This window comes from Lepidochelys kempii, chromosome 9 (assembly GCF_965140265.1).
Source record: "Lepidochelys kempii isolate rLepKem1 chromosome 9, rLepKem1.hap2, whole genome shotgun sequence".
Taxonomy (NCBI): domain Eukaryota; kingdom Metazoa; phylum Chordata; order Testudines; family Cheloniidae; genus Lepidochelys; species Lepidochelys kempii.
Window position 1 is genome coordinate 34,880,464 of NC_133264.1, and position 14,592 is coordinate 34,895,055.

At 40.2% G+C, this 14,592-nt stretch overlaps 1 protein-coding gene across 1 annotated transcript in view; it reads left to right on the top strand.

Annotated features, from left to right (window-relative positions):
• Positions 1–14,592, top strand: part of COL4A4 (collagen type IV alpha 4 chain) — a 154,329-nt gene that overhangs the window by 77,081 nt on the left and 62,656 nt on the right. Inside the window, exons 9-10 of the mRNA XM_073358896.1 lie at positions 1,364–1,423; positions 13,864–14,028. Of these exons, the coding sequence (XP_073214997.1) occupies positions 1,364–1,423; positions 13,864–14,028 (225 nt within the window). The remainder of the gene's footprint in view (positions 1–1,363; positions 1,424–13,863; positions 14,029–14,592) is intronic.

A 14,592-nucleotide genomic window follows, 5' to 3' on the forward strand; every position in this document is an offset into this window, starting at 1 on the left:
GTAACGTATTTTGTTATGCATTGTTCCGTTTCCTTCTAGCAATAAGGATATTTAAGTACTGTAATAGATTACCAAGGGAGGTTGCAGAATCCCCGTCATTGGAGGTTTTAAAGAACAGATTAGACAAATGCCTGTCAGGGATGGTCTAGGTTTACTTGGACCTGCCTCAGGGTAGGGGGATGGACTAAATGACCTCTCAAGGTTCCTTTCAGCCCTAAATTTCTGTGTTTTGATCATTTCTCTGATTTCCTAAATGATGCTGGCAGAGTTTCCTTTTATGTTACTAAAAACACCTTTTCAGTGAGTGAATGACTTAGGAAATAACATGGCATTATACTGTGGAATTTAATCATCACACAAATTGATGTGAAAGCATAAACGTTGCAAACTCTTCTGGAAAAATCTGTCCACCAACAATCTCTTTTACAGCTGACTATCAAATGTGGCCTCATGCAGGCATCAGTCTTTTTTCAATTAGAAAGCAGGGAAGCAGAAGGAACAGCAAACTCCAGGTTCATCCTTGCAGATGACGTGGGATTTTAGAGGTGTGAATTGCATAGGAAAGGAAGCCTCCCAACTCCACAGATCCTGACTGTCCTCAGGACAGCTCACTGCAAAGTTGCTAGTCTCCCCGCCCCCAGCATAGTTCCTTCAGCATTTGTTCTGCCTCAGGAAGAGTTCCATGCTGCTGTGCAGTAACAGCCAGAGAGCAGGCTTGACAGCATTAACATGTTTTCTGAAGGGAAATCCACAGGGCCTCATGGAAGCAGAGACAATTGTTAGGACCAGGATCTTTTTTGGAGGCAGGAAAGGGAGAGAAGAGCGCACACCGTTAATATCTGCTGAGACGTAAATTATGACCCAGAGTATGAATCCCAGAGTATTTTGAGTCCAGGCAGCACCTTTTCTTTCAGCCATTTCCTGCCACATAGAAATGCAAGTCAGAGGAACTACTCTGTGTAGGTTTGGGAGGCAAAACTGGGGCTTCGGGGTGTGGGGTAAGAACTGCATTTTTCTCTTTGTCTTATTTTTAAAAACTTGTTTCTTGGGTGTTGTCCCTCCCTGCAAATAATTTTATAAATAAATCTTGTTCCTGATTATTTGTAACCAGTAAATGTGCTGGGACCTTAAAATCCCAAAGGTTATTCTTAGTTAGGAGAAGAGCAGGTGTGTCTACTCCTGGGTAACTAAAGCCAGTGGACACTGGGGTGGATAGAATGTAAAGTCGATCTAAGATATCTGGCCCTAACCATAACACTGCTAATTATGTTTTTACTTTTTCTGCCCATGCGCGCATTGAAAACTCTCTAGGACTGTCATCTCTGGGTAATCTGTTTAAACAGAGTGTTTTCAATGATAATAGGGTGCACCTGGAAATGGAGAGAAGGGTGAAAAAGGTATTCCTGGAGACCCTGGAATGCAGGTAAGGAAACTTCAGAATAAACCATTTCAAGTACTCACCAAAATTAGTTTATAAAATACTAGGGAGTTAGTTTAAATATGTTAGGATAATTCAGAACAGGATTTTAAGATGCTTTAAATTAATCTTGGTTGCTTTGTACATAGAGTACTTTGGTTCCTAAAACAAGGTATTATTCATGTGTTCCAGACTCAAACATAAATTCAAATAGAATTTTATGTCCTTGCAAAGACAAAAAATTTGGAATCTGATCTTGTAAATAATTACTACTGGACAAAGCGTGGGCTACTCTGAGCAGCCTTGATGAATTCTATGGGACTGCCTCAGAGTAGAAAGCACTTCCCCAGAAGTTTTTTCAGGACTGTACCCTTAATATGTGTAGTATTTCTCACATCAGACTTTTCCAAGGCTTTTCATGATACAGTTTAGTAGAAATTAGAATTGGGGCCAATCTAATTTGACTTTGATCCATTGTTCAAGGTCATATTCATCTTAGTAAAAATGTTTGAAAAGATGTTGCAGGAACTAGATACTGGGGAACATTATAGCAAATACATAGTTCTTTCACACAAACTTGTGCAAGAAAGAATATTTAAATTAAATAATTTGGAAATAGATATAAGCAATAATGTAAGACTGGCTTCTGTTGTTTTGCTTTTCATTCTACTTGCTTTTAATTAGGGTAGCCCTGGTTCTTGTGGATCTCTAGGTTTTCCAGGAATAAAGGTAAGGTGATATAAAAATACAAACCACACAGGCATGGCAGCTCATGCATGTTGCCATTCACTTTTAGGTACATTTTTCTTTTTACATTATATGGTCTTCTGGTTGATGAGACAGCAGTTCAATATAGTCTGCTGTAAATCTGGGTTCTGAATCTATGCACCATACCAGATTTAAAACAGAGTGGACACAGCTATATTTGCATAAATCTTTCTCCTTTTCCTGCCTGTACTCTTCAAATCTAGTTAAGACCACGGTTATACTAGTCATGAATTGTAACTACTGTGCAAATTACTGACTCCTGAATTGTACATCCAAGTATCTGTTTTGCCTACATTACTTTCCTTTATACATGGCTAATGAATTAAATCCACTATCTACCCATAGAGTCATTGTAGTCTATCGGGTAGGTATATTAATAGACCTGAACAAGAAAGGGGGCACTGTGGCACCCTGCTCATGGCAAGAACATGCACTGTTGACGAGCTTGTGCTCTTGTCCTGCCACCAGGGGTCCCCAGGCGCTGCCCAAATAACTGGGTTACAGTTAAAAGATCTTTTCTTTTAACATGAGAGATCCCTTAAAAATGTATCATCTACAAAACCAAATGCTATACAGTGCTGTGAAACAATGCATAATTATTAACAGAATACAGTATTGGTATGGTATGACATGTTAACTAATTTCTAATAAACATTTAACTATATGACATGTAGTCCTATTGAATTAATACACAGAGACATTTCTATTATTGGTTCCAGGGGGCAAGTGGAGTTCCTGGTGTTCATGGTCAGGCTGGTTATGCTGGTCTAAAGGTAAAAGTGCAGAAGCCCTTTATGTTTTGGTTAGCAAAGACCATTTTCAGGTGTACTAGCTTGTCAAGCCACAGCCCTGTCTCCACATTCAAATTACTCTAAAACTCACTTTTTCCATGTTCTCTACAACAAATGAGGCAGCAGTAAGGATTTACAAACAACTTTTGATTGAATGATCATGGTGTACATATATCTAACCTGAGTAATTTAATATCAGTATTACTATTTATTTGTATTATTGTAGCACCTAGAAGCCGCAGTCATGGACCAGGACTCCATTGCACGAGACACATTACAAACAGAGAACAAAATGTTAGTCCATGCTGCATAGACTTTGGAGTCTAAGTAACTACATGATCTTGTTGCTGTAATCCTCACCCTTCCTCTCTCTATCAATTTTGTCATTTTAAAACTAGCTTGTAAGAGTATCAGGGCTGGGGCCACGTCTTTTTTATGTGTTCTGTAGAGATCTAGCTACTCTTGGGCACTGTACAAATACTACATAATAACAAATATTCACAGTCAGCAAATAAACCTTAACTATATGTTAGCAGATCTTAAAATACTTTTCAAGTTTGAAAGTGAAAAAATAAACCTATTTGTTTTGGGTTTTTTTTGCATGATGAAAACCTCTTTGCTTTATTATCAAAGACGACAAACTTTGGTTGCTGTTTAAAATAGCTAGAAGGGCCACAATTATTATTACAGTCAATAAAATAAGTTGAACGGAAAAAGTTCCTGCAGCTGTTGAAAAGGGGAGCAGTCAACAATAGCTCCCATATGGTCAGAGGCTCAGATACTATAGAGATGGCAACAGGATAAAAACTTGAGCATCCAGTTTTATAGTCCCAGTACTCCAAGCCTCAGTCCTAAAGAGGCCCGTAGTCCTGATGTGCAGTCCCATGAATGCTACCTCACCAGGCAATTTCCAGATTTCACAGAAAGAGATTGTACATTCTTAGGCACCCAATTCCTGTTTGCCTCTGAGTGCTGGGTTGATGCCTAATCTACAAGAGGCAGTTGCAAAATTCCTCCATCATCGCTTCATTGATTTAATCTGTCATATCAGAGAGTCCTTTAACATCCGAAATTCACTTCTTCCCAATTCAAAGTAGATAATAGTACAAGCTAATTTAGAAATTCTCAAAACAGGTCCTGAAAAGATTTTCATTGCAATTATGCATATTGTATTTGTATATTTCTCTGAAGCAGCTGGCTAAATTATCTGTAAGAACTTTGGGTCTCTCTTAACATGTATGTCATTGACAATCTATGGAAAATCTCTTTCCATCTTAGTGCTTATCTATCATTATGAAAAATCATTTCCCAATTTTTGTGTAAAATTTTAAATCAAATCACTACATTTTAATGGCTAAATCAAAATAATTTTAATTAAATATATTTATAATAAGCCTTGTGCTACCGAATTTCCTGTAATTGACTCAATATCACTTGTGTTTAGCACAATATACTAATGTAACCAGATATGACAGTCAGAGTTCTGAAAATTCAAGCAGACAAGCACATTTGAGCAGTTTATCCCACTTAGCCACTGATTTCTTCAAAGATATTGAGTCGTTTTTATAGTATTGTATTAAAAAAAAAAGAAAAACTAAATAAAAAATGTTAATGTTTCAGAGGCAAGCACTCAAAAATTAAGACATGCCAGAATTAAGTTTGCCATGTCCCCTTTTGTGTATGCCTTATGATACTATCTTTAATTACATGGTGGCGCACTACTATCTATCAATAAACTTAATGAATTCTTTCAGGGGGATCTTGGAGAACGAGGGCAACCAGGCCTGCCTGGAGTTTTTGGAACACCACCTGTTGCTATGAAAGGTTTCACTTGGTTTTAACTACTCTTTATACTGTGTAATGCATACAGGGCCCTGTGCTCTGAGGTGCTGAGAGTAATTGATGGGAGCATACTAAGCACCTCAGAACACTGGATCTCTACTGGCCAGATTCTGTCATTGCCTGCACCTTGTTGATGTCAGTGGAATTGCATAGGATGTATGAGAACAGTGTTTGGCCCAAAGCATGTACTTCAGATGTAATACATGTTAGCAAGACCTCAGAGCACATATAAACAAACCCAGATCTGTCAATTTATTCCTGGTTCTTAGATCTAAGAATATTTTAAAATAGCTGGGAAGAGGAGGGCCATTCTGGGGACTGGCATGCAGATGAGCAGAGCACACATATGATTGCATTTCAGAATTCTTATATCCAGATTGCCACAACATGTGGACTCATGGCTTCAACTGAAGTCTGGGGTTGCACACCTTGGTTGAAAATCCTGGCCCTAATGATGTTGATGGTAAAACTCCCATTGACTTTGATAGGGCCAGAATTTCACCCCTGGGTTCCACCAGTTTTAAAAGTTATATCAGATTAATATAAACTCCAAAATGTATATATTGTATTTCAATGTGGTTTTATGTGCTGGCGACCTAGCAACAGAATAATATGCTTAATACAGTATTATCACTATCAGTTAAAATGATCTCTTATTTGCAACATTATTGCAATAGAAACTTACAGAGAAGCATTTTAGAATTAACTTCCCCATACATTACATCTACACTGCAAAAAAAAAAAAGACCTGCAGCAGCAAGTCTCAGAGCCTGGGTCTGTAGACTTGGGCTCCCAGGGCTTGCATTACACTGCTGAAAATAGCAGTGTAGCTGTTCTCCACTTAGGCTGGAGTTTGGGCTCTGAAGCCTGGGGAGGGGGCTGGATTTCAGAGCCCAAGCTCCAGCTGGAACAGGAACGACTACACTGCTATTTTTCATGCTGTAGTGAAACAGAGTCTGCATATCTGGGCTCTGAGATTCGCTGCCATGGCCATTGTTGTGTGGCTTTTTGTATTTTTTCAGTGTAGACAAACCCAGATACACAGTGGGACAAATTCTGCTCCCATTGATGCATTAGCATCCCCACTCATGCCCCAATTCAACAGAACATCTCTATTCTGAAAGAGCCTGATCCAAAGACAGTTAAAGTAAATAGGTGTCTTTCTGTTGATTTCAATGGCCTTTGAGATCAAGCCACAAAGTACATAACCATGTGCTTAAATGGGATTTAAGGTTAAGCATGCCCTTAATTGCTTTGAGTGAGGCTGTTTGGATGTTAACCGAGAGCAGAATTTATACTAGTGTTTTGCTATTCCAGCTTAACTCCATTTTCTTCAACTGTGTATGATCAAATATAAATGTTGTTTTATTGATATATAGCTATAATAATATATAATACCTCTGGTCATGAGTGGTGCGGTGCATAGGCTGGGGAAGGCTATGCCTACCCAAACAGCCTGACGTGGCCCCAACCACGCTCCTCCCCGAAGCCCTGCTTGCCCTTTCCCCTTGGCCCCAGCCCAGGCAGGCTGCTCCTCTTCAGGGAAGCAGCATGCTGGGGCTGGGGCTGGGGCTAGGGCGGCTGGGACTTGGGATGGCTGGGGCCATGACTGCAAATGATAAGAAAGCCATTTTCTAAATAAAAGCGAATTGTCAATATAATCCTAGGCTAATGCTCCAAGAAGAGAAGTATTATTTTTTAAACAGAAGCATGGGCGGTGGCACAAGATTTAATACACAAATGGTGAACGGAATAAGATTTAAAATAATGTATGTAATAAAAGGGAAGGGCTCCAGTGATAAAAGCAACTAAATTCCCCTCCTTTATAATTAAATTAATTCACATTGAAACCAATGTAATAAAGAAAAGGTGATGTATTTTAATTATGAATGGTTCCCAAATCATCATTTCAACTGCATTTTAAACCAGGACTAAAAGCTGTCAATTGTACAAGGTTTTAAATTGACATTTACTGTAATCCCATATAGGTTCTCGAGGGGATCCTGGATTACCAGGTCCTTCTGGAGATGATGGGTTGATTGGACTAACTGGTCCTCCAGGCCCATCAGGAAGACCTGGTGAAGATGGAACAAGTAAGAGATCATAGACTTATAAACCATGAACTGAGAGCTCTATATACTGTCCTTAATCCACCTGCCAACAGAAATTGAGCACAGACCCAGGGAAGTCATGTGTTTTAACCTTTGCAACATTCAATGTGGGGAGGCCATGTAAATCGGGGAAGGTGATGTTGAGTGAAGAAGGATTTCCCGGCAGTGGAGGATTAGCTGGATCCTTTAAGTGTTCATTTCAGGCTGTCTAATGTTGGAGTGTTTTAAAAGGTGAAGATGACTTTTTGTAAAGAAAGGATAACACTGATTTTTGTATCAGCAGAACCTCACTGAAGCACACTTTCAACTTCTTTTTAATTGTTATTGCTTACCTGTGTGTGTCCCATACATACACACACTCTCTTATATATAATGGACAGGACTTATATTCTCCTCTGTCAGAAAATGAGTCAGAAAAGACCTTAACGAAGAGGAGAGGAGAGGGAAGCAGGATTAATGAGTTCCTCCTCTCCCCAGGAGCCTGTAACAGCTCTTTAGAGCCAACATCACATTGTTAGGTCTCTATGGCTCTGGAATGGGCTGGCATGTCTGCGTTGGGGAAGACATGGCATTTGCGCTAGTTCCTCTCCATTGGAACTAGTGCAAATATAACCTTCCAAACCACTGGGCGTTAACTCTGCTAAAATAAACCTGCTCCTTGCTGTCCCTTCATGTGAGGGTGGCAAGCACATGGGAGCAAGAGCATCAGAAAGGGCATTGGAGGAGGGGGAACAGTTGTTGTACCAATAAAATAAAAACCAGCAGGATCTTATTAAAGGGAAAAAGGCAAAATACCACATTTATTGTGAATACAGAAAGAATCATAGTAAGCAGTTAGTTATAGTTATAACATTCCATTCAATCTCAAATTTATTCTCACATTCATTCATACAAACATACACACACACACACACACACACACAGGTTCTGCAAGGTTGTTATCATAGTTACCAGCCTTAGAGTTGCTCATGCCAAGCCACTGGCCAGGTGGCCTGGACATGAGGAGGGAGCAGGGCCTTGTCAGATGCTCATCTGATGCTCCTGGAAGTTGGTTTGCAGAATCAGACCCCAAAGTTCTCACTTTTTAGAGTCTATTTTTATAGGAATTTCTTCCTATGCCAGTCTATGGGAATTGCTTCATCATGCTGTTGCTGAATCAATCAGCAGATAGCACATTCCTGATGGCTCCAAGATGTTATCTTGTTCTTTGGTTCTCCCATTCTTGAGGCTGTTGGGTGGATTCCAGTCTGCCCTCCGGGGGGGGGGTCCTCTGGTTATTTCCACTTGACACCTTCTTCAGCCAATGGACACTGGATTCTTAGGCTGGCACCTCCCTGATCATTCAGTTATTATCCACACCAAGCATCCATCCACATACATCCTCTATCTCTATTTTAATCACAATGGTTAATACAACAAAAGGGTGGGGAGTCTCTGGGTGCTGTTTCTGTTGTTAGAGTATTGCTTTCAGTCTCTCTCTCTGTGAATTGCTTTGAGAACAGACTCTGTCTTAGAATGTACTAACACAATTAGCAGCTTGCAAGTTTCACACATAGAGGGAGAGAAACAGTACCAAAAACCAAGAGACCTCTTAATTAGTAATACCCTGGAATTGAAACTATGGGGAATCAAACTCATTTGTGATTTTTAATACAGAATTTCTTTAATATGATCCAACATAATCCCCCTTTTGACACTAAGATTTATAATCGTCAGTGTCACTTTCTATGTAGCCTATTCAAGAGAAAGTACTGTGAGGCAATTTGAGTTTGTGATTCCAATTCATGCCACATACATGATCCTGGTGATGTATCTTTACTACAAGGTTCTGGGGCAACAGGCAAGGTGAGGCACACCCACTTTTGAGGAGTCCATTCGGTACAACCTCTAGTGTCCAATAGCTTCCCTCCCTCCCCAGCCCACTGGCTCAAGGTCCAGGGTAGCCAAAAGGATCCCATGTGTAATATGGGGAGTGGGTTAACCTTCAATACCTTTGCCTCCAGGGACTGTTGGTGTGCAATTTTGACAACAATTTCTCCCATTAACAAGTCTGGTTTACAATAGTGGAAACATATTGCATCCATTCATATTGATAAGTGTCAAACAATGATCTCTTTCTTTTTTTAACAAATGCATCAAACCCTTAATATTTCCCAATATGACCCAGAACATTTTGTGTTCCAAAGTAGCTAGTGCAAGTATCTGCATTTCAGTGCATCCCATAGCTATGGCTGTGTAGTTTCCTATTTCTAATATATTTTTTTTTTATGGATAAGCCATGTGGTAGTATTAAGCCATTACTAAAGATTCCATTGGCCTTTTAGGTTACCCAGACCAATTTGGACCAAGTCTACATTGGCATGTACTTGGTTTTGTATCAGGCTGTCCTGTAGCTGGGACAGAAAGCTTAATTTATTTTTAAGTTCCTGCAGGTCTTCAGTATTTTTTTTTTAAACACACAACAGTGCTAGCAACAACACAAAACACAAGACAAAACATAGAACACAGAACACAATTTCTATTGTGACAGTAGATTCATGGTATTGGGTTGCTTTTCAGCTGGCGGCTTTTCCTGATTTTCTGAAAGACAAAAAAAATGTTTCTACCCCTTTTGGGGTGGCAGATTATTGCTTAAAATATTTCTTTTACAAATACCCTTGCTGATTGCAGGCAAAACAGAGAAATTGCCCCCATATTTTCCTGTTTTTGTTCTATAGGTAGGCCAGGTTTCAAAGGCTTTTATCTTTTAAGGGTTATGGGGAAATTATCCCACTGTTTAGTCATTAAATCCCTGAGTTTTCCTTCTTATACAGCAGACCAAGTTTATAATGTTTTTCCTGCTGTGTTAAGCTTTAAGTTTTATTTACAGGTAATAACTGAGAAGCATCATTACCATACGACCTTAAAGGATTTTTCCAAAAATCATACACACTATACGTTGTTACAGGGATACTTATTATCATTACATTTATTAAAATTATCTTGTTATCCCATGCCTTTTATTTAGACAATTTGTTTGCTGACCAGGTATGTCCTTTATCTGCAGCTCCTTTGTGCTGCTAGTTCTTTCCTTCCTTTATCATTTAGGTAATTTGCATTTTCACAGAAACTTCCTGCTTTTGGATTTAAAGCCATCAGCAGCTCAGAGACTCTATCTTAAAAGGTTTCAGAGGAACAGCCGTGTTAGTCTGTATTCGCAAAAAGAAAAGGAGTACTTGTGGCACCTTAGAGACTAACCAATTTATTTGAGCATGAGCTTTCGTGAGCTACAGCTCACTTCATCAGATGTTTACCGTGGAAACTGCAGCAGACTTTATATACACACAGAAATCATGAAACAATACCTCCTCCCACCCCACTGTCCACAGTGGGGTGGGAGGAGGTATTGTTTCATGATTTCTGTGTGTATATAAAGTCTGCTGCAGTTTCCACGGTAAACATCTGATGAAGTGAGCTGTAGCTCACGAAAGCTCATGCTCAAATAAATTGGTTAGTCTCTAAGGTGCCACAAGTACTCCTTTTCTTTTTATCTTAAAAGGGACACAATCAACTTTCACCAGAGTTTTGATTACTTTTAACTTCTGCTTCCAAAACACACAGCAATCTGAAAAAGAAAACCCAACCTATTGTGGCTCCCTTTGGAGCCCTAATAGCATTTCAATTAAGTACCATGGTATGTTTGCATTTCTTTTGCCCCTTCTACAATATACCCTGCACATGTTCTGGGGCAAATGCACATTTCTTCCATAGTTTAACTTCTATAACATTATCCAGATCCATTTTTACATAAGGTGTCACTATTTCTTTTTTTTGCTTACAGAGTTTTCATGTACCTTTATCAAAGTGACAGTCTGATTACTCAGAGCCATTTTAAGACTCAGTGTTTCTAACATTGCTTCTTTTTGTTTTGTGCACCTCACCCCTGCTGTTGCTTCAGAGAGGCACTGTCTTTTTTTATTTTATTTTTTTACTACAACTCTCATCTGCTATTTTGTTACAAAAACAAACAAACAAAAAACAAACAAAAAGAATCCAATTTTTTTTTATATTCTCCTGATTTTGACTGCCCTGCTGCAGCCACAACTTAAAAACATTTTAAATTTTGTAAAGCATTGAGTTACCTTTTAAGGGTTAAATGCCAAATCCCAAAGCCAAACAACACTAATTACCTGTGTCTAGCAAAAAGGTCTGTCAGTTTTGCAACTTTGAATTAAAGAGTCAAATGGATTTTTAGTGGCATTATTTAAAACAAAAACAAAACTAACTGGTCCTTAGAACTTTACATATTTACACACACACAGACAGATACATACACATTTTCTTTTCCTTAACATCCCTTCCACACTGCTCTGTTTTTTACATCTTACATTCCCTTTATACATTTGAGGCAGTTAAGTTCCAATAGAACCCTCTTATGTTCTTTTAGCAAATTTGACTAAATTGTCCAGTCAAATGATTTTAATCAGATAGTTTATTTTTGCCTGGCTAATTTACAGACATTCCTTTGGAAAAGGGCCCATTTTTCTTTCAGAATGGCTGCAAAGAAACCAAGAATGCTCTAACACTTTTCCTTTTTAACATTTTCGGTTAAAGGTTGTTTGGGTGAAATACAAAGTTTAACTGCTTAATTCCCTCCAGCCTCTGCAGAGTTAACTTTTTCACTCTTTTTGTATTCCTGGAGTGCCTCTTTCACTATTTTCAGCTGGCTTTGGATATTTGTAGCCAGCACCTTCCAATTGTCTGCTCCCTTTTCCATTTGTGCCTTTTCCTCTTTACATGAAGACAAGCGGAGGGAAGAATCCTTACATGCCTCCCACAACAACCAAATTGCTGCTGCATCTCTTTTGGCAGCACTAGAAGGTTTGTATATGAGGATATACTGAGCCAATCTATCCTCTAGGTCCGAAATAGTGCAGACATCAGCTAGGGTTTGTTTAGTCCAAGGACTGTGCCCAAATTTTTGAAGGATTTGTTTAAAAGGTGTAATTTCTTTAACAAAAGGTGAGGTTGGAGTTCCTTCTGACTCCATTCCTCCCTCTAGTACTGGCGTACCCTGTTTTCTTTTAAACATCTTAACATGGATATTTCAATCTCTTTGTCACTGCTGGTATTACTTAGCAAGTGACACAGCCTAGATTCTGAAATCATAGCTTAATCTATGCGTTTTTCCCCTGCTACCTTCTCGGAGGCCAGCAGGTCCCCTGCTACCTTCTCGGAGGCCAGCAGGTCCCCTGCTACCTTCTCGGAGGCCAGCAGGTCCCCTGCTACCTTCTCGGAGGCCAGCAGGTCCCCTGCTACCTTCTCGGAGGCCAGCAGGTCCCCTGCTACCTTCTCGGAGGCCAGCAGGTCCCCTGCTACCTTCTCGGAGGCCAGCAGGTCCCCTGCTACCTTCTCGGAGGCCAGCAGGTCCCCTGCTACCTTCTCGGAGGCCAGCAGGTCCCCTGCTACCTTCTCGGAGGCCAGCAGGTCCCCTGCTACCTTCTCGGAGGCCAGCAGGTCCCCTGCTACCTTCTCGGAGGCCAGCAGGTCCCCTGCTACCTTCTCGGAGGCCAGCAGGTCCCCTGCTACCTTCTCGGAGGCCAGCAGGTCTGGTTAACCTAATAGAAATGCCTAGCTCACTAGAGCTGGCGGTGTGCACACCAATATTTACAATAACTGAGGTTTTTTTATCAATATTCCCCCTTTCGCAATTCTCCACGAAAATGTTGTACCAATAAAATAAAAACCAGCAGGATCTTATTAAAGGGAAAAAGGCAAAATACCACATTTATTGTGAATACAGAAAGAATCATAGTAAGCAGTTAGTTATAGTTATAACATTCCATTCAATCTCAAATTTATTCTCACATTCATTCATACAAACATACACACACACACACACACAGGTTCTGCAAGGTTGTTATCATAGTTACCAGCCTTAGAGTTGCTCATGCCAAGCCACTGGCCAGGTGGCCTGGACATGAGGAGGGAGCAGGGCCTTGTCAGATGCTCATCTGATGCTCCTGGAAGTTGGTTTGCAGAATCAGACCCCAAAATTCTCACTTTTTAGAGTCTATTTTTATAGGAATTTCTTCCTATGCCAGTCTATGGGAATTGCTTCATCATGCTGTTGCTGAATCAATCAGCAGATAGCACATTCCTGATGGCTCCAAGATGTTATCTTGTTCTTTGGTTCTCCCATTCTTGAGGCTGTTGGGTGGATTCCAGTCTGCCCTCCGGGGGGCGGTCCTCTGGTTATTTCCACTTGACGCCTTCTTCAGCCAATGGACACTGGATTCTTAGGCTGGCACCTCCCTGATCATTCAGTTATTATCCACACCAAGCATCCATCCACATACATCCTCTATCTCTATTTTAATCACAATGGTTAATACAACAAAAGAGTGGGGAGTCTCTGGGTGCTGTTTCTGTTGTTAGAGTATTGCTTTCAGTCTCTCTCTCTGTGAATTGCTTTGAGAACAGACTCTGTCTTAGAATGTACTAACACAATTAGCAGCTTGCAAGTTTCACACATAGAGGGAGAGAAACAGTACCAAAAACCAAGAGACCTCTTAATTAGTAATACCCTGGAATTGAAACTATGGGGAATCAAACTCATTTGTGATTTTTAATACAGAATTTCTTTAATATGATCCAACACAGTTTCTCCACAAGGCTGGAGCTTCCTTTCCTCATGGATCCTGAGGAACCAAAGGATTAGAAGGCCATGCCCCTGCCTCCTCAGCAGCCTCAAAACCCATTCCCCAGAGGGAAATACCAGTTACAGATTCCACAAGATAAACTTCAGAGACCTTGGCTTTTCTAGCCCCCCACCCCTGGCACAACACCAGGGAGGCTTTTCATAGGAAGATACTGTATGGCCCATAATTTCTTCATATCTCTTAAATATTCATAATTACTCTGTATAATTTATACTTACCTATTTTCCCGATAGGCCTCCCTGGTCTGCCAGGAGCATGTGGGCAACAAGGTCCTAAAGGTTCGCACGGGGATCCTGGTCTCCCTGGAACTGCTGAATCAACTCCAGGAAGACCAGGGTCTCCAGGAGCACCAGGATTACCAGGAGCACCAGGAAGACAGGGTTTGCCTGGACCACCTGGTAAGATAAACAATATAAGTGTCTTGTGTGAAAAATATTATAAATAATAGATTTATGGAGTCAGTGAGAACATGCTAATAGAAATGGTATTTTCCCATAGGCCTGCTCTATGGTGTTGCATCAGGTATACAGTAAATACAATACTTTATTTCTGTTACTCTCTTTAGAATATTGTTGATTCTGTTTCGGAGGATAGGGTCCCATTCTTTTTGTGTGTGTAGCTTTTGCGTGGGAGGTCTTTCCCACTCAACTGGATTAATTAATTTTACAGATAAGGACTCCAGCTGTTATCATTCTTATGAGATATGCAGGGAAAATGTTTTTTTACTATTAATTCTTTCATAGGAATCGTTAGCATAGAACCAATTTCTCCCATGTCTCTATACCCTAAACTAAATCTAAATGTTCACCAGCAATCGTTGAGGTATCAAGATTTAGAAAGAAGCCAATGTAGTCATTGTAAATAGCTGATGGCCTAGTTCTGATGGCTGTGCTGGAGGACAGAGAACAGTAGGGTTGATGGGAGATGCCCGTGGAGAAAGGACAGTTGTAGGTGTCCTTGTT